The 24,995-nt window shown below is 40.8% G+C and overlaps 2 protein-coding genes across 3 annotated transcripts; one reads left to right on the top strand and one right to left on the bottom strand.

Moving 5' to 3' along the window:
• Nucleotides 1-201: 201 nt before the first annotated feature.
• LOC108874723 (hepatic leukemia factor) lies at nt 202-13,923 on the top strand. 2 transcript variants are annotated; one of them, XM_018663246.2, is made up of 4 exons: nt 202-609; nt 2,311-2,679; nt 8,964-9,178; nt 10,403-13,923. In XM_018663246.2, the coding sequence occupies exons 1-4, from the start codon at nt 477-479 to the stop codon at nt 10,619-10,621; spliced, it is 936 nt and encodes a 311-aa protein (XP_018518762.1). In that variant the 5' UTR covers nt 202-476; the 3' UTR covers nt 10,622-13,923. The 2 variants fall into 2 exon arrangements, with proteins under 2 accessions (XP_018518762.1, XP_018518763.1); XM_018663247.2 differs by having other exon boundaries at nt 203-609; nt 10,406-13,923.
• A 5,366-nt stretch (nt 13,924-19,289) lies between these two features.
• LOC127139189 (small integral membrane protein 36) lies at nt 19,290-24,253 on the bottom strand. Its single transcript, XM_051066299.1, has 2 exons — nt 23,773-24,253; nt 19,290-19,651 (listed from the first exon to the last, which is right to left on the bottom strand). The coding sequence occupies exon 1, from the start codon at nt 24,251-24,253 to the stop codon at nt 23,918-23,920; it is 336 nt and encodes a 111-aa protein (XP_050922256.1). The 3' UTR covers nt 19,290-19,651; nt 23,773-23,917.
• Between the last annotated feature and the right edge of the window lie 742 nt (nt 24,254-24,995).

Here is a 24,995-nt window from a genome sequence, read left to right as displayed (position 1 = left end):
TCATACAGGTGAATCACCTGTCATCAACACGATGACCTTCATGACTGGTGTTCCTAATAAACTGACAGCTGAGTGAATATCAGAGTAAAGGGACTAAACTGTGGATGGTGGAACATGCAGCTGAGCTGGGTGAGGGAGGGGGGAGGAGGGAGGGGTGTGGAGGTAAGGAGGCGGGTGTTTGGCTCGCGCTTTGACGTCAGCAGTCCTCAGTTCTCACACATGGGATCGGTGCTCGCTCTGTCCACCTCCTGCAGCCCCGGTCAGCCACCGCCGCACGCGCCCACAGCACGTCCCCGCGCCGATTCATGTCTTTAATCTAACACGCGCTTTTTTTGATTTGGTTTCTTATTTTTCATGTAGAGTCCAGACCTGGACCTCAGCACCAGCACAGCTGATCACACTTTGCTTTTTCACGCAGATTTTTGCCTTATTTTTGTTCCTGTTTTGTTGTTGTTGTTTGGATTCACCGGCTCCAGATGCAGGGAGGCGTGATGGAGAAAATGTCCCGACACCCCATCCCGCTCAATCCAAGTTTCCTGCCCCCGGCGACGCACGGAGTTCTCAAGTCCCTGCTGGAGAACCCGATGAAGCTGCCGCTGCATCATGAAGGTGAAGTGAGGAGAGAAACGGCCTGCAGCCTTTATTCACGGTCTGTGTGTCAGCCTGTAGTTTCATGTGGAGAGAGCAGTTCATGGGGGATCAGAGCTACGTTAGTGTGTTTCTCTGCGCTTTCACTAAGTCACTGTAATGGAGGCTGCAGAGACACTTCACCTGTCAGCTCTGTCTGAGCCGCAGGCACAAACTTCTCACGCCCAGCAGGGCGTTCATGCTCCTTCACAGAGACCAATATGAGTTTCCTGCCTGTTAATGCTGATAGTGACACTTCTATCATATATATATATAATATATATATATATATATATATATGTGTGTGTGTGTGTGTGTGTGTGTGTAGCGATAGAAGAAGTATATACTTCTACATTTATATAAAATGTAATATTTAACAGCTTTGTTATATTTTTATCACCCTTAATTATGATCTGATGATCTGAATTTATGATATGAATTGTTGTGCAGCTGCAGCTTACAGTGTATTTGAAATATTATTTATTCGGATCATTCAGTCTGTTTAAGAAATAGTGAAAATCCTCCATCAGTATTTCCCAGAGGTCAAGGTGACGTATTCAGATGATTGTGTAGTCTGAGCAATGGTCCAGTTATCATATAAAACAAAGTAAAGTAGAAAATATTTACATCTGGAGAAGTGGAACCAGAGAATTTTTGGTGTTTTTACATCAAATGTTGTCAGACTTGAATTTCTGGTAATCAATTGTTTGACTTCTTGTTTCGGCTCTGCAGTGTTGCAAAACTTTGCACTTTTAGTTGAGCTTTTGATCTAAAACTGAAGTGGTTTAAATCAGCCTTTTCATATACTTGAGACTTTGATGAACTATATCCTAGCTTCAGGCAATGTCCAAACAATCTCAAGAAAAAAGAATATTCTCCTGGTTTGGTTTTCTGTGTTTTCCAGTTTGGATTAGGAATTCCTGATTACCTGTCAGGACTTGACAGGTTTTGCTGTTGATTAGGTGTCCGATATGTGAGTAGAAATCTGTCTGGAAAGAAAAACACTCGTAATCAATAATCATGATGTGGATTCCAATGGGAGAGATCCATCTGTCCATGGCAAGGACACAGGGTCAGGTATTTGGAGCTGATAGATTATAATATGTGTGAACACATATTTTAACCAAACTCTCCTGTGTAATCTCATTTTAAGTTTCCCTATAGTTCAAGTTGTTTCCAGTCATAATATCTTCCTCTTTATATCTACAATGCCTCTTGTTCGGTGGTTTTCAGTGCTCATGAAGAACAACACAGACCTCTTAGAAGACAACACAGACTTTAAGGTGTTTTTAATGGCAGCTTGATCCACTGTTTATTGGAGGAATAGGATGAATTCTTCAGCAATAATCCATCGCTGCCACTGTCAGTGGTAGATGGATTGGTCAACAAATCCATGACAACAACCAATTCCTAACCTTAACCACATTCTTTCAGGACCATGCTCTTTTTTTCAGCAAACACTGACAATGACAACTATGTTTTTGTGTTAACAAGAATGTAATATTAGAAAATACTCAAATAATATGTCACGTTATAATACTAGAACTAATTATGCATGTTTAAGCTAAGTCTGGATGATTGGACCTTCATTGGACTCGATCAATTCTTTGCTGGGCTTCCACAATAACCCAATAGTCATAGTTTTGTGGTTTGTGCTGACTGACTTTGTTCTCCCCCTGTTAGCTTTCAGCAAGGAGCAGGAGAAGGAGAAGAATCTGGAGGAAGAGCGCAGCGCCCCCCAGTCGGCCTTCCTCGGCCCCACGCTGTGGGACAAGACCCTGCCCTACGACGGAGACACCTTCCAGCTGGAGTACATGGACCTGGAAGAGTTCCTGTCTGAGAACGGCATCCCCTCCAGCCCCTCCCACCACCACCACCACCACCACCACGACCAGCACCAACCACACGCTCCGCCACGCCAGCCGCCAATCATGCCCCCAACCCCACCCACACCTGCGCCCTCAGTGATGGACCTCAGCAACCACGCCTCCACCTCCGTACACACGAGCGTCGTCTCCCCGAACTGCCTGCACAGCAGCCCGGCAAGAGCAGGTAACACCAACTCACACAAACATGAGTGATGAGAAATTGCCCAGAATTTGGTCATCAATTTCAAAGAAGCAGAGTATCATCAGCGTAGCAATAAATTTTTTGTGCTTTTGATTTAATTGTTCAAGAGAAAGCTCAAGTATGCAGAAAATAACAGGGTACTGGATGGATCCTTGTGGAACCCTACAAGATATACCAAGTAAAGAGGACAATAAAATACCCCAAATATCCTAAAAAGACCCGTCAGTACAGTTTAGTCAGTATTATAAGTAGTAAAAAAAACAACAATTTAAATTGTTTCGTTCAATCACCAGTCTGTAACTCGGACACATTCAGAGTACTATGACAAAAGTCTAAGACAACTTGCATTTTTCCAGTGTTTTGTCTGTCAAGCAACGAATCAACAAATTGATTAAGTGACTAATTGTTTCAACTCTAGTTTCAAGTGACTGCTAATAGACTTTAATAGCATACAAAAAACAATGGAAATGGCTGTCTGGAACTAAAGGAAACATACACTGATAAATGCACACACCTACAAGATGCATTTGAAGAAAATTTGAAGTTTAATGTGATTTGTAAGAGATGAAACTCATTAGTTTGTGCCTTTAAATGATCACATGCTCTTCACGAACAATTATCACTTGACAGTAAAGGAAGCTACCGGATCACCAACCAGTTTTTTTCTTGGCTACCAGTTGTCTCCTGCTGAAGACAAAATGAAAGCCATTTGTCACTTTCATGATGAGTAGCAGCTGCAGTAGGAGGACAGTCTTTCAGCTCCTTTCTCCTCTTTGAGTGATTAGCAGTGATGGATGAGCAGAAAACAGTCAGTCAGGAGGCATTCAAGGCCGGAGGGGGGATTCAGTCTTTGTTTAGAAAAATCAATCAGTTGAGTGTTGAAATAACTCAGTTGACCGACAGTTTGATCTGCAACTGAGGAGAATGCATCAGTTTAAATGAGACTGTTGCTTAAAGATGAAAAGATTTCTTGATTGGAATTAACCAGACATTAGCTACCACTTACTTAAAGCTGTAGCTGAAAATCGATTGATATCTGTTCAGATTAGATTTTTAACGTATTCTTTGACCAGAAAGTTCATGATTTAAATCTAAAATTTGTCCTTGTGCAGCTACTTGTGTTTATTTTTATCTAACATTTGACAACTTTGACTTCTTTTGTTAAAAATGTTTATATTCCCCAAGGTAATGTATTGAAATAGGTGATAGTTTTAAAATTGGCACTGAAACTCAGATATCACTTATTGAACTTGTGATGGATAATGTATAGAGGGACCTCCTGGCTGCAGCCCTGAATGTCAGGTGACTGAATCAATAAAACTTTTGTTTCTTGCCCTGAGGCAGACGTGTCTACCAACATTCGTTGAATTCAGGAATGAACACCTGCGGCAGTCTACCATTGAAAGTCATTATGACCATTTCATTCAGTTCACTGTTGATTTTAGACGTCTCTTTGCACGTGAGCCTGTAAATCCTCTGTTTGTGGGCTCTTTCACCACACAGAGAAAATACTCTTAACTCTGCTGAACAAATAGCTCAAGGTTCAAATCCCTGACCTTATCACAGCCAAAAGTGCTGTGCAACAGGGGAAAACAGTGCAAAGGTGAGATGAGCTCAGGTGTGCTCGGTTAAGTGCTCAGTAATGTAGGGGAGAGGAGGCTCAGAGTAGTAACACTCACTGGACACTGCGAGGAAAACATGTCCACCCCAAACGCCACGAGTGAAGAAAGTGTCAGATTCAACACCTCAACAGATTTCCTGGCCTCAGCAAGCATGTGTGTGCATGTGTGTGTGCATCAACATGCATGGGTGTGAAGGCGAGAACTTCCACTTTGACTCTCTTACTCCCTCCATGTTCCTCATGTTTATAGAGAAAGAAAACAAGTGGTCCTCTCACAGCATGCAGAGACATGTGACTGGACTGTGTGAGTGTGTGTGTGTGTGTGTGTGTGTGTGTGTGTGTGTCCCTGCATGAGATCAGTGTTTTAAGAACATAGTGTTCTCTGCAGAAGTAGGCCAGGAGGCGGCAACCCTCACGTCCACACATCCACACACACAAGTTTCCAGCTCTGTATTTACACTCAAACCAACTAATGATTCTGTCACACACACACACACACACACACACACACACACACACACACACACACACACACACACACACAGGCTTGCAGTGTATGAGTCAGTCTGGGATAGTCCTCCTGGCTCAGAGTGGAGTTCGCAGAATCAGCTGCAGGAGTTCAGCTGATGAGTGAGTTCTTGAAAGCACATCCCTCTCAGATGTCTCCTCCTTCACTGTAAAGTCTGTTTTTAATGTGCACTGTAGTTCTTTAAGCTTCTACATCACAGTGTAAGTTTCCCTGGACTGCAGCAGATGCATCTGAAAACAAACTCTGCACTGACATTTTTCTGCTTAAACACTCAAACACACAAATAAAGTAACACTGAGCTGAACAGATGTATGACTGAAGAGAGACTTTACCTTTTCTCTGAGTGTTTAACCTCCAGGATTAGATCCCAGTCGAAGTGTCTGAAACAGCAATGAGACCATCAGGGGGGAACTAAAACACAGAAGCTGAATTAACTGATTTATCATCTGACATATATTCATGTCCAGTATTCTTTCTCTCTAAGCTCTGGTTTTGGTCTCTATCAACTCCTGAGGGAAATATCAGGCTCTGGAAGGATCTTCTTTGGATGTTCAGTGATGTGTTTAACAATCTCTGCAAAGTTCTTGAAAGTTTTATGGACATAGATCATAAACTCTGAGTTAATTTTCTATCATGAATTTTGATGAAGATCTGATAGTTTTTTGTTTCTCCAAAATGTAATATTATCTTCATCTCTGGTCGTGACTCTCTACATGATACCACCACAGCATAGCTTCCCCCCAGCAGAGGCCAGCATTAATCTGCCGCTCTGACATCTAAATATAGCAGAGTAATCTATGGCATAATCTGGCATATTTGTATTCCCACATGGCCCCCGTGACTGTCCAGCAGATAAGAGGGCGGGAACAACCAGGGTTACCCAGGGTTCACCAGATAATGAAAAACAAACTGAGAGAGAGAGAGAGGAGGTGGAGAAACTAAAAAAGCACAAACATCCTCATCCTGCTCGTTAGGTGGAGTCACTGCACAACCTCAACTGTTTCCTCTTTTTTAAGTGAGAGTGTGAAAATCAACTCCGACCTGCACAAACGTGTAGATTTGAAGCCTCTAAAGTGACTTTTGAAATCAGTATCTCTGCTCACCTCTGTTTTTATCCTAACTCTCCTTTTAATTCATGATTTTGCCTTTGGGCAGATTCTTATTTTTGTCCCACTCTGCCTCCTCTTTTTTTTTTTTTTTTTTTTTTTTTTACAGTGGTTGAAGGTTGAAAAAAAAAGATGTATTTTCATGAGATTGCCCAAAAGTTTCTTGAGATCTCACAAGATGTAATTTTGCAAGATTTCCAGAAACGTTTGCAAGATCTTGTTAAACTTCTGCGAGAGCTCAAGAACCTTTTGCGAGATCTCAAGACCTCAAGAGCCTTTTTGAGATTTCAAGAAATTTTGACAAGATCTCATGAAACTTTTGTGAGATCTCGACATCAATGAGATTCTGCAATAGTTTCTCAAGATCTTGCAAAAGTACATCTTTTCTTTCTAACCCTTTTTTCCCCGGGCTCTATATCTTACCAAGTTCTTTTACTTACTAAAGCCTCTTGAAACAGTCCAAAATCTGATGAGAGAAGAGAGGAGCTGATAAAAATGTCACAGTAAAACACATTATGGATTAATGGAGGAAGTTTTTAGAGGCACGAAGAGCTGAAAGTCCTCCAACCTGAACTCCCATCTGCCTGAGGTCGTGTCACAGTGAAACCTAATAATAAGCTGCACAGACGATTTGTGGGGTCATTGTTTACAGCAGGATGGTCTAAGACATCAGGAACTACGACCCAGCAGCTCACGCAGATTAAATGTGCTCATGTTACACACGTTTACACGTGTCAGGATGTTTCCCAGCGTCACGTTTGAGGCAGTGAGGAGGCTGCTGCTGTTCAGCTCCCACCTGCTTCCATTGTCAGAAAATTCACTTCCTCCTGTTTCCCCGTCGTCCAGCCCCGAAGGGTTTTGTCAATTAACTTGTAGAGTGAAGCCTCATAGAACAGCTGGTGCGTAGTTCACTGACATCACCTCACAGGATTTCTGGGTTTTTCCTTTTAAACCTGTGGCTCGTTGAGTAAATCACCAAAATGTTGAACATTTTCTTTAACTTTACTGTCACAGCAGCCTGATGCCAGTATGAACAAAAAGCTTGAAGTTTAAATAAAACTTTACATCTTGTATTAAAAAATTAATTGTGTACCCTCATCCTGGGTCGAGGCAGCACATTTAAGTGAGGATCATTGCATCTCAGTCTCTGAACCCTAACCTTAACCTTTTTACAGACGTCATTCAGCTCTGAGACTACCTCCACTGCCAGGTTAAAGATGGGGTGCCTCTGTCCCTTTTATACAGAACAGTGAGGCAGAATAACAGCAGAATATTCCAAAAAACCTTTTCTTGTGTCAGAGTTTGGGCTTTGTCACATTTCTATTTACTCTGATAAATCCAAAATTCATTTCACAGATATTCACAAGAGCTGCAAATCACCATTATTTGACATAGATTGATCTGCCGACTATTTTCAGATGCCAGAAAATATTTAAAAACACGATATTAATCTATTTAAACCATCTAAAACCCCAAAATTCTCAATTTACTGTCTGGTCAAACCTTAATCCTAAAACCATGTCTGAACCTTCAAACAACCTGTTGACGCTCAAAAATAAAACTCTAATTTGTCCTCTCTCACACACACACCTGGCCCTGACCTCTGCAGGACCAGCTGGAGAGGAAAAACAAATAGTCTCTTCCAAGAACTGGTGGTAGGGCCCCTGCTGCTATGTAGGAGGGAGGTGTGGGGAAGGGGGGGCTGGTCTCAGTCACCTTCACTCGTGACTCCATTGAGACGTTTTGATTGGGTAGTGCTGGTGGTGGTGAGTGAGCGATAGGTTCATGAATCTGATCTTCGCATCTTGTCAGACCTATGCGAACATAACAAAGGCTTCAAGTTCTTTTCAAGTTCTGATCTTTTATCAGCAGGTTTGTTGAGGAGATGCAGGGCTTTTATTTTGAAGGACACAGCTCACAGTTTATTCCTGCATGAAAACCAAAAATATACATTAAATAGTTAGATATGAGAAAAATTTAAATAAATTAATTACATTTTTGGTCCAAATAATGAGAATGAAAAGGGAAACTGACAAGAAAAAAACCCAGAAACATCAGTTTATCAATACCACACTCCACTGACAAAAACAGGAATTTTTCTAAGCAGAAAATGGGGAGTTTGACCGCCTCAGTCTGTTTGTTTGTCTTATTGTGTGGTACTTTCACTTCAACACACAGTATCTGATTACTTCTTCCACCACTGAAAGTCACACAGCAACACAAAGAAAGTAACAGATGGAGGCAGTGGTATTCCAGCAGCTCCCAGTAAAATTCCTGTTTTTGTCAATGGAGTCTGGTAGTGATATGTAGCAATGTTTCTGCTTAAACAAAAAGGATCTTACTCTTCAATAAAAAGCTGTGTCTCTGTAGGAATCTCATCTATAATGTTGTCAACTTTCTCCTCCTCCTGTAAATAAATGATGCAATGGATAGTGAAAAATGTCTTCAGGCAAAACAAGCAGAGAAACTGCATAACCTCAACTTTCATCTTCAACATATCTGAGATCTTTAGCTCTTTGTCAAAGGGAGTTGGTTAGATGTACAGTATATTCACATATTTTATATTTTCACAAGGTTCATCTTCCCACCTCTAGGATTCATCCTTGCAACTCATAAAGGTTTACCTTCAGATCTGTCACCACCTGGTGGCTGCCGCTCAACACTGCAGCCTTACATTCTCTGATCAGTTACTGGAGCTGGAGAGTAAGAACCTATTGCTTTTAGTCGGATGTCTTATATGATAATGTAGTGTACTGCCCAGTTTTATTTTTCAATTAATGTCCTGAATTTTAAGCCTTTTCTCCTATGTCTTCTTTCGATGTTCTTCCATTGACATAGAGCCTAAGAGTTGAGTTTCAGGTTAAATTTGTAGTGGAGGAAACATGAGGTTAAAAAAATATACTGTACGTTGTTTTTTCCATCTCCTTACATTTTTACAGTTGTTTGTTTAACTGTTTTGAAAGTTTCTGACATACAAAGTCACCATTAGTTCATCTCCGTCTTTCTCCAGGCCTCCCAAACTCCAGAAACACTCCCAGCCCCATTGACCCAGACTCCATACAGGTTCCCGTTGGGTACGAGCCCGACCCAGCAGACCTGGCTCTGTCCAGTGTGCCGGGGCAGGAGATCTTTGACCCACGCAAACGCAAGTTCTCGGCCGAGGAGCTGAAACCACAGCCGATGATCAAGAAGGCTCGCAAGGTCTTCATCCCGGACGACCTGAAGGTAATTTGGAGTTGGTTCTGACAAGACGAAGGTGGTTGGATGCTGCTGGAGGTGTTTTTCTGGTTTGGGTGCAGCCCTGTATTTAGGTTTCAGTTTCAAGGGCAGAAGATGAGTCTATGACTGTGTTCTCTCCATTAATTGAAAGATAAAAGCCTCAGTAGAGAAAGTGTGAAAGTACTGAGCTGGCACTTCTTCCTCTGGCGTTGATTTTTGACTGTGACATACAGTCAGACTGAACCATTACTGCTGATTATTGTTGACTCGGCTTAAACCAGCATGGCATGCTGGGATGGAAAGAGCGGGTGGAGAGGTGCATTCGCTGTCTTTCGTTTGTCTGTCCATCAGCAGCCTCCTCTGCTCTCAGATCCCTGCTCTCCCATTGGCTGTGTCCTGCTTCAGAGAGGGGCGTGTCCTCTCCTCTCCCCGGTTAAGAGGCTTACATCAGACTGAATGATGAGCGCTGCTGATCGCCACCAGGTCGAGCTGAGAGGATTTAGCTTTTAATTTGTTCAAATAAAAAGTGGATCTCTGTGTGGCTGCGGTCCAGTAATGAGCGGCTGAAAGCTGATTGTGAAAGCAGCTCTGCAGAGACGCTGAGGCTCTGAGACACTGACGTGAGAAGTTATGAGGTGTGGCGGCTGTGTTAGCTGGTGTTTGACCACTAGGGGGCAAAAAAACTTACTGAGAAATTCTATGTTAAGTGCTGCAATTTTAGTATCGTAATCACACTTAAAATCACAAAAGATTATGTTGCTTTCATCTTTACTAAAAAGAGCACATTCTGCCCCATCTTTTTAGAATATTTCCAGGAGAATAAAAATAAAGCAAAATTTATCTTCTCAATCTTCTCAATCCATAAAATATACAGATAGTTGGAAATATTTTTTTTCAGCCTGATAAGGATCGCCACTCTTCTTCTCAGGCTGTTCACCACAAAAAAAAATTTTTAAAAAAATCCTGGAGTCTAACTTCTGACTAGGAACTCAGATATTCTGACTTTTGAGTACTACTGGAATGTACCAATAGCACAGAGTGCATCCTAAACTACTGAAATCTGTCTGTGTCGCACTGTTTACAGTGTATTGTCAAATCCCTGCTGACAGAACAAATGGGCAAAAAAACAAAACACAAGTCTCTGTCTTCTGTTCTCTCCTGTGTTTGCCTTCCTTTGAAGTAATCCCCCCTTTTATCATGTCTCCTCTCTCCTCCTTTGTGTCCTTCGAGCAGGATGACAAATACTGGGCCAGGCGCAGGAAGAACAACTTGGCAGCGAAGCGGTCCCGGGACGCGAGGCGGCTCAAAGAGAACCAGATCGCCATCCGAGCCGGCTTCCTGGAGAAGGAGAACTCGGCTCTGAGGCAGGAGGTGGCTGACCTGAGGAAAGAGCTTGGACGCACCAAGAATATCCTGGCCAAGTACGAGGCACAGCATGGGCCGCTGTGATAACACACACACACACACACACACACCCTATATATATATATATATATATATGAAGCTCATATATATATATATATATATTTAAACACCAACACACACAGTGAGAATGACAACCCCACCTCCTCCTGATCCACCAGAGACCCCCCTTTAACTTCCTGCTCCACAAATAAAGTCCTGATGACTCGACTCACAGCAGGTGAAGGGTTAAGATCCAAATAAATCCAAAATATACTTCAACTTTTCCTCCTCTGTGTTCTGACTTTGACCAGGAGGTGGAGGTTACTCAATGGACCAATGATAATTAAGTGCATAGTCCATTAATATAAACTCACATGTGCTCATTTTACAGGAGTATGCCCCCTGATGGTTATTCTCTGCTGCTGAAAGTGTTCGTCTCTCAACACTTTCAGAAGAAATCTATCTCAAAATTTGTTGTAATTTCTTTAAATGGACATTTTAGGTTTTAACAAACAAATGTGGAAATAGTGGGTTAGTTTGGGACTATTTTCTGCAGCGGATTAATCCACGTTGGTTTGAGTCTGTATATTTTATTGTTATATTTTGGCACTACTTTATTCCCTCTTTGCAAGCCAGGAGTCTTATAAACAAAACCTTTTCACCTCCTTTTAATATTCTCAACTTCACCAGCTGACATTTGTCATCCGTCTCCATGACAACAGTCACCCAGCAGCCGCTTAAAAATGTGCAGGTCACCTGCTGCATATCAAGCCCATTATTCAGATGAATGTTAAACACACACATACATAGACATGTACACACACCTGATTGGCCGTCCCCTCGGCCCTGTGAACTCTCCTCACGGACACAAAAACTTGACCTTTTACCCCACCCCACCACTCCTTCCTCAGTGTATGGTGACAGCACTTTACAACCACCATATGCCTCACTCTCTGCCAGCCCCCCTCCCCCTCACAAACTCTGCCCCCTAGCAGGTCCCCCCCAAAATGCACCTGTTCCATGTGTACATACCTGCCTTCGTCCTACCCCTCAACGACTCTGTATATGAATGTGTATGTACCGCCTCCTGCTCATCTATTGGTCGATCAGCCGCTTTCTTTTTTTTTTTATCAGGACCGGTTCACACCTTCTTTGTCCCTAATCAGTATTTTTATGGATATGTGAAACTATAAAAAGTACAAAGAAATATAAGATATCATAACTTTAAGATGCACTCGCTGATTTTGATATAGCACCGAAAGAAGCCAAGAAAAAATTTATAGCAACTAGAAATTTGTTATTTTTTATAACCCAATTTTTTTTATAACCCCTGAAAATGTATTTGTTATAATCCCCTGATTTGCTGTGACAACATCAGGGAGTGTATCTTTAAATGCTTAAACAAAAACAGTAAAGAGAGGAATCCAAAGAGAATTAGCATTTTTGCATTTTTGAAGCCCCCTGGTGGCTGACAGGGCCCCCCTGCAGCCTCGTGATCTGCTCCTGCCTCAGACTCTATATTAATTTACAACCAGGCTGGAAGGACTGCTTCAGCTCATGTACAGATCGGATCAGTTCACACAGAGGACGCTGCAGGAAGAGTTTAAAGACGATGCCATAGATGAAGTCAGCTGCTGTGCTTGTGAACTTTGTTGATTAATGTGACATTTTCCCTTTAGTTCAGTATCTTCAGTGTTTGTAGAATTGATTGATAATTGAACACCCTCCTCTCAGACTGTATCTACCTGTTCATCTGTCTGATGTTTGTCTCGTTGTGTTTGAGATAAGCTGTGTTTGTCACTGTGCATGTTAAAGTACTGACCTCGCTGTAGAAAATCCCAACACTGCTGTCTGGAAAAATCGACCTTCACTGAAAAGTGTAGCTCATTAGCTTCAGTCAGTTCATCTCATACAACTTTTCAGAAAAATGAAATGTATCAGGATTCACTTCAGACGACAGATACTCCTCTGCAGCTCTGCTTTTAGCTTTCAGAATTGTCATGAAACCTTTTGACAATGTTACAGCTTCATTTCACACTGCCTGCTCTGTTTAATGGATGATGGGAGTCATCCTTCTTGCAGGATGACGGAAGTATGTGCAGGGATTTCTGCAGTGAACCTGCTGTCCGTATGGCAGTGTTACAACAGTGTTACACCAACATAACAGATGCAGTAACAAAGAAAGAGCTGATTTTGTTGTTTGTTTTTGTCATTTTTCAGTTTGAGCTGCCTCATGCTTTCAGATCTCCAGGACAGAATGTTTTTGTCCGTTTAGATGTGATCAGTTGATTCCACCATCACACAGTGAAGGAAAACCCCACATCAGTCAGCTTTTTTGTCTTTGAATGTTTAAAAAAAAAAAAAGGTTTTTATAAGCTCAGGAGGTGGTACAATATTTGTCAAACTACTCAGACTTGTGTCTTTTCTTCACTATAGAAATCAAACCTGTTCCCTTCAGTGCAATAGATGGTTCTGTACAGCTTTGGCATGAACTTATTTTTATTTTTTTTTGTCATTTTAAGTGTAGCTCAGCAGTGAGTGCGCTCCCCGGTGGCCGAGTGTGACATGAATGTATATTTGAAACAGTGCGTTGAGTGAGTGGTGTTGTCTTATACTGTGGAACCACTTTAGTACTCTTTACTACAGACCAAAAGAAAACAGTATATAAAGGATATATTGATATATTAAAGGTTTTAATGTTTATACAGAGCTATTCTTCTTGTTTTTGTACAGTCTTTTTTCCTACATAGATATTTCCTGTGTATTTTGGAAAGGGTTACATAAATATAAGCAGTATATTAACACATATAAATAAAAATATATTCATACCTGTTACCAAAACGGCGAGCCCAACCAGTCTGGGCGATGCATGGGCATTATGAAAATCCTCTGAGGTTCATTTCCTGTCCGATCATTTCCTCCTCCCTTTGTAGTTGAAATACCTCACCACCCCCCACCCGCCACCCCCACCCTGAGCAGGTGCCACATCATACAGCTGAGTCAGTTCTTGGCTTTTTGCACCAGGTGCTCCACTTTTCATTTTTCAGCAAGGACAGAGTCACCTCTACCGTAGATGGTTATGTATGTATAGTTTCATGGCTGTATTCAGCCTAGAGGAATGTATTCACCCAACCTGAAGCACTTTTCTTTTCTTGTTCAGTTGTTCCTTTTCGTTCGCTGTGATTTATCTCTCTCCTGCATCCTGGTGTTCAGTTCTCTCTGCTTCTTCAGAGCCTCTGCAGCTCAGATCTGTTTGATTCTGTGTTCAAAGATATTTTTCCTATATTTGTCATTGATTATGTTTCTCATGATCAAAATAATAACAAATAAATAAAAGTTAAAATCCACTCTGTCTCAGATTTTTTCAGCTTTATCAGCTCTGATAAAGAAAAGAGTGAAAAAAGACTTATTGAAAATTCTGCAGCTTCAGGGGATTTTAAGACATTTATTAACATGTAGATTAATTGAAGCTTCATTAATTAATGTATTTTAGCCTTTTATTAATGTGAAAAGAGCCATAAAAACCACCACCAACTTTTTATGTTGTTATATTACATGCTGTACTTTTGTTGTGTACTGTACTATTATGGTGTGTGTTGTGCAGCCATAGCCATTATATAAAACAATATATTCAACATCATTTTATCTTTTGGTCATATGGCATTTGTTTGTAAACAACTTTTTAATCCTTAAATATGAAAATGCATCACCATACCAGAAAAAAACAACCTAAAACTAAAACTAAACTAAACATCTCCATAAATCTGGAGTCAGTGAAAATGATGTTCAGTGTGATTTGACTAAAAGTAAGTCTATCGATGACCACTTGGGGGCAGCACCTCCACACCAACTGTGATCACAGCAGCAGGATGTAATGAAGATCACCATGAAAGCAGTCAGTGTGAAGAGTGTGTGAAGAGGCTCTTCACTGTTGTGGAAAATACCAATGAAAATCCCTGATATGTTATTTTTGTGATACTATAATTCATTCACTGCCTTCACTCTTCTCACTCATCTCAATACATTTGTTCTTCTCAGTTTTTTCCAACAGATCAACAAATCTTTTCTCTCCATCATCTCTCCATTAGATGTCCTCAGAGTTTCCTGCTCTCTGTCTGCCTGCACACCTGACCCTTTTCCCTTTATTGAACCACACCTGTACCTTGTTCCTTCATCAGCCTCAGCTCATATAAACCAGGTCTCCTGCTCCTGCTCCATAGAGTCTCTCTCTGGCATAAACCTGTATTTAGATCTGTTCAGACTCCAATGTTTCAAACCACATGTCTGTGTACATGAATATAATTGATTGGTTTTGTGTTTGTGGTCACGAGTTTATCATTTTTGCTGTGACAGTCAGTACAACCTGCAGTTCATCAAATACTCCCAACATTTAATGTACTGATTCATTTCATGGACAGAAACCATTTCTTTTTGTGACAGGAATTTGTAGTGATGACAGCAGTATAACACTAATTTCTGCTTCTGTTTAGTTTCTCACAGCTTAGTTTGGGTAAGGGAAAAATCCTGGTCAGGTTTAATAGAGAAAAAATTCACAGTAAACCCTTAAACAATGTTCCCCATTTCTTCCTACGAACCTTTAACACAGAACGGTGAGGTTGAATTACAGTGCAGTGTTCCCTCCTTGAACAGGCTGTGGGAGTGACTAAACCACAGACAGGACTCTGAATATGAACTCAGTTTTCTTGTGTGATAGTTGTCCACTTCGTTCATCCACCGCCCACCTCAACCTGCTGCTTTTCAACACTGCTTCCATCAATGAATGTAGCATTTCATTCAAAGAATACATTTCCAGTTGAGATACATCAGTTTGAAAATTGTACTGACTGTCACCAAAAAAAGGCGAATTTATGTCCATGTCCATGAAATCACTGGATTATATTTCATGACGATTTCACTAACTGCTGTGGCAGCAGGTTGCATACTGAGGTGTGCTGAGGTTGTGCTCAGTGCAAGAGGACTGCAGGTCGTCATTAGAGAAGTCGTGGTTTCAAACTATCAATCAGCCTTTATCTAAATATAAAATTTGTCTCAGACCAGAAGCAGCTGGCGTAGACTGTGACACACTCGGTCCAACTTGGTCTGATCAGTCATGATGTTCTACAAAACAATAATCAGCTTAACAACTGTGTCTATCCCATCCAATATGTCTAAAAATATCCTGCTCAGTTCCAACAGATCCTCCACAGGTCCTCCTCTTTTTGTCTGAAGATGTGAAATGAGTGTCCTGTCCAAATATCCAACCCTGCAGCCAGAGTCCCGATTTAATCCCAGTGTGTACACAACACTCTTTTGATTCATTTTGTCTCATATTTTAACCTCTGGAACACACCACTAAGTTGGAATTGCCATTATGTAATACCATTTTCTCAAAGTGAAAGGGGTAGTACATCAGGATATTCTGCTAATCCCACAAGTTCAGACCATCACACGGCAACAGCAGAGGAATTTTTAGTGCTGGTTCAAAATCTGAAGGCCAGTTGGAAGACTATGACGTGTCTGTTGTGTGTTAACAGAAAAAATATTTTTTTTGTTTTAGGACAAATTAGTTAAAACCTAAAGTGTTTTATTTAAAACCTAAAGTGTCTACCAGACTCCGTTGACAAAAACAGGAATTTTAAGCAAGCAGAACACGGGCTGTTGGAATACCACTGCCTCAACCTGTTAGTTTGTTTGTGTTTGTGTTGACATCAGTAAAAGTACTACACAGCAACACCAACTAACAGATGGAAGCAGTGGTATTCCAGTGGCACCCCGTAAAATTCCTGTTAATGTCAGTGGAGTCTAGTAGAGATATATATTGATGCTTCTGATTAAACCAAAGGATCTTACTTGCATTACTAATAGTGGCAAAAACAAGAACATTAGTGGACCTACTTTGACATGACTTTGGTGGGGTGTACTGTTCTGGATCAATATTACACTGATCCCAAAGATTTTGGTCCCTATCAATCATTTACACACAAAAACATAAGATGAAAAAATACTAGAGTTTTCCTTTAAAGCTGTCACTGTTTATGACCAAACAAACCTTTAACAAGCTTTCGTAGCTCGCTCTGCATTAACCTGCAGAGTTACTGTAACATAAGTTTTATTCGTGTTTGTATTAAACACCACACTTCGGCTTCTTTTTTTTATTGATTTACACATTGTTTTTGGGTTGAATTAGACTTTTAATGCACATTTTTCAAATTCTGGTCACATTATTATCTTTACACAGTAACAGATTCAAGAAAGAAAAAAATATTCAACACCTGTTTTCAATATGCAAATTTTTTTTTACTTTGACAGCAACATTTTCAATCCAGATTTATATTTTTGACAAAGTAATATTAAACCAACACCATGAAACCCAATCACCTTCCAGGACCACCAACAGCCACACCACCACCACACTCTATGCTTTTTAACTTACTTTACTGTTGGCATTTTTAAAGCTCTCACTTTCTAGGATATCTGGAGATGGCATCTGCAGAGTGGTTTAAGAATGGGAACAACTGTGGTTGTAGATGAAAAGACAAACATTAATTTCAGTTCTGTGACAGAACAGAAACTTAGATGTAAATTATCAGATAGAATCGTCCTGTATGCAGATGACTCCTCAGAATTCATCAAGGTCTCACAACCTTCATCAGAGGAAGGTCTGATGAGGATCATGACACACTTTATATCACTGAAATAAGTGAGATTTCTTGTTTTCGTGAATAATGTCTGTTGAAATTAATTTAAATGTATTTTGCAGCAGAGATACCAGAGCAGAAACTATCTAAACTCTGGTGTTCTTGTGTAAAGACACAAGAATGTGTCTGATATACCTTACAATATACATTTTTTATACTTTTTATGCACAATAGTATTTCTGTTTGTGTTCTGTGATCAGAGAATTATTTTTGGGTTTTAATGGCTGCAAATGTGTTTCTGACACTGAAAAAAAACATGAGAGGGTGCAGACTGATGATTTATTGTTCAAGGACATGGTTAAAAACTGCTTTAATCATCTAAAGACCGTATGTTAAAGGAAAGCACCATGAGTCTGGATCACATCTGACGTCACAGACAAACAGACAGGGGTTGGTTAGTTGGTTTTGCCTGTCTGGTCCTCGGTCAGATCTTCGGCGTTGCGTGCTGCAGTGATCCCGCTCTGTGAGCCTCATGTAGGCATCAGATGAGCCATCAGGTCACGCCTCGACACGGTGACATGTCAGCCCCGTTGACAACCTGAGGCTTACGTAACCCCTCGCCACTGGACAAAAAAAAGCACAGGGGAAAAACAAATACATAATACATGGTTCTAATACGCTGCAGTGGTCAGCATATAATCCACAAACATGAAAAATAGGGGGGGTAATTGTGCAATTCATATTATGGATGGGATGCAGCCATTGGTGGGTTACTCAGCAGCCGTGTGCTTTTTTTCTTTTTTTTATGTAAGGGGATTTGTCCCTGCGAGGGCCTCTGTGGCACGAGTCCTCTAAAGAGTTGGGGGTTGGATCATCTGTCAGATGGTGCCAGAGCCAATGAGCAGAGGGGATGGAGCCTGACGTTGGGGATGGAGGGGCGAGAGTCTTTTTGGTCGAGGAGGATTTTGTCGTTTTAGGAAGGAAGAGAGATTAAGCCAGTTTGCCATTTTTTTTTTTGCACTCCACATCTCTGCATCAGGAAGCAGAGGTCCCTGCTTTGTAGTGAGGGGGGGCTCTAATTAAAATTTGACCTCTAGCCTCTGACCTTCAACCCTCCAAAAAAACATATGTTCAGTAATACCCTCAATTTCTGACATTTAGAATCCGTCAAAGAAAGAAAATTAACCTGTTCTGTACAGTCATTCTTACATTAAAAAAAACACATAAAAACATGGGATACTGTCACTTTAAGAAACACTCCCCAGTTTTGTCTTAACACTCCCAAATCCCAAACCTTCATGGGTCTATAACATCCCCCAAATTTAACCATAAACAAATGGACTTGTTGCAGAATGTAGTCCCCAGTTTTTCAAACTATGTGTGATAATTTGATGATCACAGATTTACTTGGAAATAATTGAAAAAGTAATTCAATAAACTGCCTAAGAATTGTGGGCAGGGCGTCTGGGGCCCTTGAGCCTTGGAACAGCTGCCCAGTTTGTTTAAGTAATACAGGCCTTACTCCTAGCTGACGAACACTAGCTGCTACAACATAATCAGGATGTATATCTCTATTAACTCAAATTAGGCATATTCATATTTACATTTTGTTCAGTTCTCTTCACCCTCCTGCTGTCACTGTTGGGAAGTTATTAATTCATGCAGAGATTTAAAAAGCCTCCGTTATTGAAGATTCATGTGTGTATTTGTGTATACATGGGTGGTTTTCTGTGACAAACCAACTCTAACTTTACTGAGACATTTCTATGTTTTAAAAATTTTAGGAATCATATTCAATCAAATGATTGGATTTTGAAGATTTTGAATAATGAGATATGTAGCAGTAGACTTTTCCTACCCTAGAGAAAAGCTGTATACTGTTTAGATCTAAGTGAAAATATGAAAATCACCAAAAAGTGTATTGGAGTGCTTTTCACATACATGCTGTTAATCCAACAAAAGTTTGAGCAGCAGTTTTATGGTATTGTCATATTGGGGATGATTTGGTGTAAACAGGGGGGAAAACAGCCACAGAGGAACAGGGGTCTCCTTTCATTAATCAAGTCTGTGTAGTATGACTCAGTTTATTCACGTTGACCACCGTTCAGCAAACTGAACGACGAGGAACTGGATCTGGCACCACCTCAGTCCCAGTTATTCATAAGCTCCAGTCTTAAAAGCTGAACAGGAACAACACAGTGACGAATCAAAGCTCCTACACCACAACCTCTGCTGTTTCTGTATTTGGCAAGAATCCAGCGTCTCGAGTTTCCCAGAGGAGAATTATCCCTTTGTGAATCTGACCCGTTGGACACTGTTGAGTCCTCGGCATCCTGCAGCGGGATGTGATTATGTTCAGGCAAGGTGGATGGAAGCTGATCGTGGGAATTCAGGGGGCTTTTAGGATTTAGTTTTTTCATCAGGTGTGGTTCACACCCTGGAAAAACAAGGAAAAACATTATTATTAAGACAGATTAAAGAATACCTCCTACACAAGTTCATAAAAAATTAATAAAGTTTGGTGCAAAGTTCAGCTAAAGCCCAAGGGAAAACTGACTAATGTGTGGTCTAGGTAGTGCAGTACCCTCCATTTAAAAGCTATGAAACCTTGAGGTTTGATTTTGTTGTTTTGTCAGCACAAATAAAAACTGTTTTCCAAAACCAGTTTCTGTTGATTTGCAAGAATGTCCACTGATTGAAATACGTCACCAACAACTGCATGGATTTTCATGAAACGTTTAAATTTGTTGAATACTTGAATACCAACTAATCTCATATCTAAGAGCCTACAATGTGTAGACATAACACATGAAATGTCCTTAAATTTGGTGTGCTATTTATACACCCATGATATCACATTGTGCTGTGGAGTTCCCTCCAAACAAACATTCTTTTAACACCATCCACAAAATCTCTGTTAACACCAACATCTGCTGCATCAACATCTGTAAACCTTAACCATCGCACAGAGGCCACCAAAGGGTTAGTCCTACTGTCCAGCATACGTCAAAGGGATGAGTGACGAACATGCATCTATCCATCCATTCATTATTTCCCTGTCCAGTGAGGGTTTATGTTGTCAGTGCACTTCATCTCGGTGATGGAGGGGGTGGGGTCAGGCAGGGGATTTACAGGCTGCTTCAGAGCGTCATGCAGCAGGACGAAGAGCTTAGAGTCTGGGACCTCAGGGTCCAGAGTTTGGGGGGAGGGGAGCTACAGACTCACAGTCTGGTGCTGCTGATGTTCTGCTGTGTCCACTCTGTATGTTAATGTTTTATATGTTTTACACAGGAGGGTTATCAGAGCTTCAGTGGTTCACAAACTGTTTCAGTGGTTTGAGCTCTGTGGATGGCAGGATCTGTTGGTCAGTTCACTACTTATGTGCAATCTGAAATATATCAATAGATTTTTGATGGATTGCCATGAAATTTTATACAGATATTCATGGTCGAATCCCAGCAACTTTGGCAATTCTCTGACTTTTCCTTTAGCGCCACCAACAGGTCACGGTTTGCACGTACTGTATGAAACCCCTAACCCTAACCCTAACCCTTTATTTCATGTCTCATGTCATGGGACCTCAAGCAACATGCCCTTACCAACATAGCCCCATGTGTTATTTTAAAATTTTAAACATACATACTTTGGTAAAAACCCCAACTGTTCATCTAGCATAACCAGCACAATGACATTTAATTCCTCCTAATTAGTTTTGCCAGTTTTGTTTTGAAGAAAATGAAGAAATTGAAGAAATGTTGTTTTTGCCTGCATTATGTTCCATGGAAACACTTCACTTAGAGTGAAGGAACTGCTTTAATTGTCTGTTCACTCACTGCCCACCCCGATCATGCTTTAGTTAGTAGGAGAACAAATTAACATCTTTACAACAGTGCATGTATGTTCATTGTTCATATGTTCATTCGTTTCTTTAATTCATTCATTCATTTATTCATTAACAGATTTATAGGCTACTTCTCAATGACTGAACTCATTTAAAATACTGGCACAAACTTGATTCAGTTCAGTTATTTATTGATAAGATGCAAACAACTAATGTTTAAATGCACACTGCATTTTCAGAGTCAGTCAGTTTAGTTCTAATGAACAAATACTAGACTTTCATGATACTTCTTATTTGTTTCCATGGATAAATGGAGGCTTATTTATAGTCAACAGCTGACAACACTTCCTAACCTGTTTTTTTAACGAGTTGAAATGTGATGTTACATAACCTGAAAAATGTTTTGGTCACTGAGGTTTAACTCATTCAACGACAATATAGCCACCACCCATTTGTAAGTCTAAAAGTCTGAGTCAGTTGTTTGAGCACATCTATACCATCTGATCACAGTACTCAGAGATCATGAGGCAGTGGGCGGTGCATGGATGATAAAGCTGCATGTACATAAACATTACAAAGAGGTTTAAAATGATTAACAAGAAACATGCCAACTATATTTGATTCATGATGTTTCTACTGTGAAAATAATTATCCTCTTTCCAAATGTTCTTCAGGATGGACAGAACATGAGCAGCTGTGCTGAAGGCAGCCAAAGCATACATGACATTTGTCTTGAACATTTCCACATGTTGGAAACCAAGAGCTGCATGTAGTGAATTTGCTTTGAAAAGTCAGAGCACAGCTTGAATTTTCAGAACAACTGAAAGCAAAGAAATTTGAAATTTGAGCACTGTTAACTTGTAAATAACAGCCCAGTATCTCAAAATAGTTTGGAGTAATGTTATAGTTTTAGTTTAGTTTTTAACCATTAATCATTGTTCATCAATCATTGTTAATCACTTTTCATCCCTGGTATTCATTTTATTTTAATTCATTCACTATATATCCTTGAATATTATTTGATAATATGTGAATTTTATTCTTATTAGTCTTAACATCAATGCTGCAACTAAGGCAGTAGAATTTTAAAAGATATGATGCAGTCACATCTAGATATTTAAAACATCAACAGTAAATGCTCACTTTAGTACCAGTCCTTAAAAATCAGAGTCTGAAGCTGCCATTTTAAAATGATGTTTCGACAATCATAAAAATCCGCCCAAGACAAACCAAAACCACACAGATGTAGATCTAGGTGAGTTAGAAAGTGTGTGACTAATGAACAAAGCATGACCGAATGCAGGCCTGAAACTAATTAATCAGGTTTTGATTTGCTGTTAATCTGATTAAAGGGAATGGGACCAATCAGCTGCTCAGACTCTGGGTGTTGTGACAATGGCCCTGATTTGTGTCACACACTGCGACGCATATCAGTAATAATTGATTTCCATGCATTTGCTAATGCGTGATGGATTACAGTTGGAACATACAGAACACTGGCACGACACACTCTGTACATGTACTGTATGGATGTATGGGATGAACAGATGCCCTTGACACACAATGAAGTGTAATATCTGAACATATGCAGATGTTCACATGCAGGGTGCTTTATGTTAGAGACGCACTAATCTTTTTTTGCTTCATCTTTTCATCTATTTTGACCCTCACTCTAGTTTTGTCCTCGTTTTGAAACCTCTGAGACAACATTTGGATCCTCATGGGATGCTGGAAACACAAGTGTTAGGACTTTTGTTGTTGTCATGGTCACTGTACCATAACTGATATTTAACAAAACAACAATCTGGCAAACAGATGTGTCAGTTTAACCCAAAGAAGCCCTCACACAAACTTCCCTCACCATCTCTATGGGGACCTTCCTCTACCCATCCCCCTAACAAGCAGCTAAACCTACTTCCAGCCTTTCCCCAATAATCAAGACTTAACCCCAAAGTAAACAGTTTACATTTTGGAGAACCATCTCCCCTGTCCCCACAATGCAGGAGTCCCCACAATGTGGTGCACAGTTAGGTTGCATCCCCACATTGTGGTGGGCTGACAGGTGTCCCCGTAATGTGCATTGTCATTTTTCGCTTATTGTTTAAACAGTAAGTTGATTAATTAATTAGTTGATTGACAGTAAACAGCCTCAGTGAGTGATGTCAAATGGTTGTTTCCAGTGTCTCAAATTTGAGGATTAAGATATTACTTTACATTAAGGATTAATGTAAAGTAATATCTTTGGGATGTCTTTGTTAGACATAATTCTACTACTTGCACCCCTTGTTTTGTGATGTAAACCAGGGGCCCAGACAACTGCTTAGGTTTCCTCAGTCACCACAGCATCCAAACAGGACTCAAAGATGTCCTTTTTTTGGGGTCAAAACCTAAAAAAAACAGTGTGATTTTGTTACTGTATAATAGTGAGATGAACTTTTATCTGTACTTCCTGGACCAAACAGGAATTATTTAGGTTGCAAAGATTAGAGTTGCAAAGATTAATCAGTTGGTCAATCAACAGCATCTTTTATCTTGTGTTTTTTCTTTGGATTTTGAACCATTGATCAGACAAAGCAGGCAATTTAAGACTTCACCTCAAGCTTCAGGAAGTCATGATGAGCATTTTGGTCTGATGATTATCAGAAGTGAAGTGTTGAACGAATTTGAAGGCAGTGGGGGTTCAGGGCAGGGGTGGGGTCATCCTTCTGGTTTCTTACCTCCTGCTGACCTCAGCAGCTCATCGATACCATCAAGGGAAGTTAAAAATTCAACATAAGAGTCCAGAACTAAAAACACTGGCAAAGAGATACAGCAGCACTTCATGGTTGTTAGTCCAAACCTTCCTCTTCCTCCTCCTCTTCCTCAGACCAGAGTACTCCTCTTCTCCCTCTCCCTCTCTCTTTCCCGCTCCCGGCTCAGGTCTGGCGTAGGCAGTTCGCCGTGGCCCGCCGCCGAGTTGTTGGGTTCGTGGCGGGACGAAGTGGGTGAGTTCTGCATGACCACCAAGCGTATGGGTGACTGGCTGGGCGGTGCCGGCGTGTTGTCAGGCGCATACTCCTTGGTGGGGTCTTTGCCCCGGCAGTCGTACAGGATGCAGGAGATGAGGAAGACCAGGAGCAGGATGACATAGCTGGCGACCAGGATGATGAGGTTCAGGGTGACGGGGTCAATCTCCAGGTAGAATTCCATGAAACCCATGGTGCCGCTTCATATCTCGCCTGGATCCAGAGAGGGAAGAGAGGATGGGAAAATCAGCAAAAAAAGAAAGGAAATATGGGGAAAAGAGAGAGAGATATTTGGGAGATGAAAGAGAAGAAACAGCAAAAAAAATACTGATGATAGACGAGGGATGGACAGCTGGCTGGAAAGAGATAGAGAGCAAAAGACAGCAGAGGACGACATGAGAGAGATGAAATGAGGAGAGGGATCAGCTGAGAGAGAGAGAGAGAGAGGGAGAGAGAGAGGCAGTGACAGCAGGCCAGGGTGGATATGAAGCTTTGTGCTTTAAAGGACGTTAATCCTCGCTGCTCCTCCAACCTTGAATTTCAGCAGCCAATGATTAAAGCTGCTCAGTTTTAATAACTTAAGCCACCATTTTGATTTTCCTAACTACACATTACATGTAGTGACAAAATTATACCCAACCAAAATGGAAGACAGGACTTCTAACACATACCTGTCAGCTTGCCACGAGTGTCGCTCTGGGGGATTTTGGGAGTCATGTAATATGTATTAAACAACTGCTTTATTATGTCACTCTGAGTGATTATTTTTACATTTCAAATTAGATTAAAAGCATATAAGGTCACAGAACAGGCTGCGGTCCAACTCGAAACATGCAATTTTAAGAGTATTGCTGTTAGTACATCCTGGTTATGACTTCTTTTGCCCTGAGTACAGCCTCACAGACAGAGCTTCCTCTGACTACAACTGTCATCCT

This window comes from Lates calcarifer, linkage group LG23 (genome assembly GCF_001640805.2).
Source record: "Lates calcarifer isolate ASB-BC8 linkage group LG23, TLL_Latcal_v3, whole genome shotgun sequence".
Lineage (NCBI taxonomy): Eukaryota > Metazoa > Chordata > Actinopteri > Centropomidae > Lates > Lates calcarifer.
Note: the sequence above shows the minus strand (reverse complement) of the source record. Positions and strands in the feature narration are given on the sequence as shown.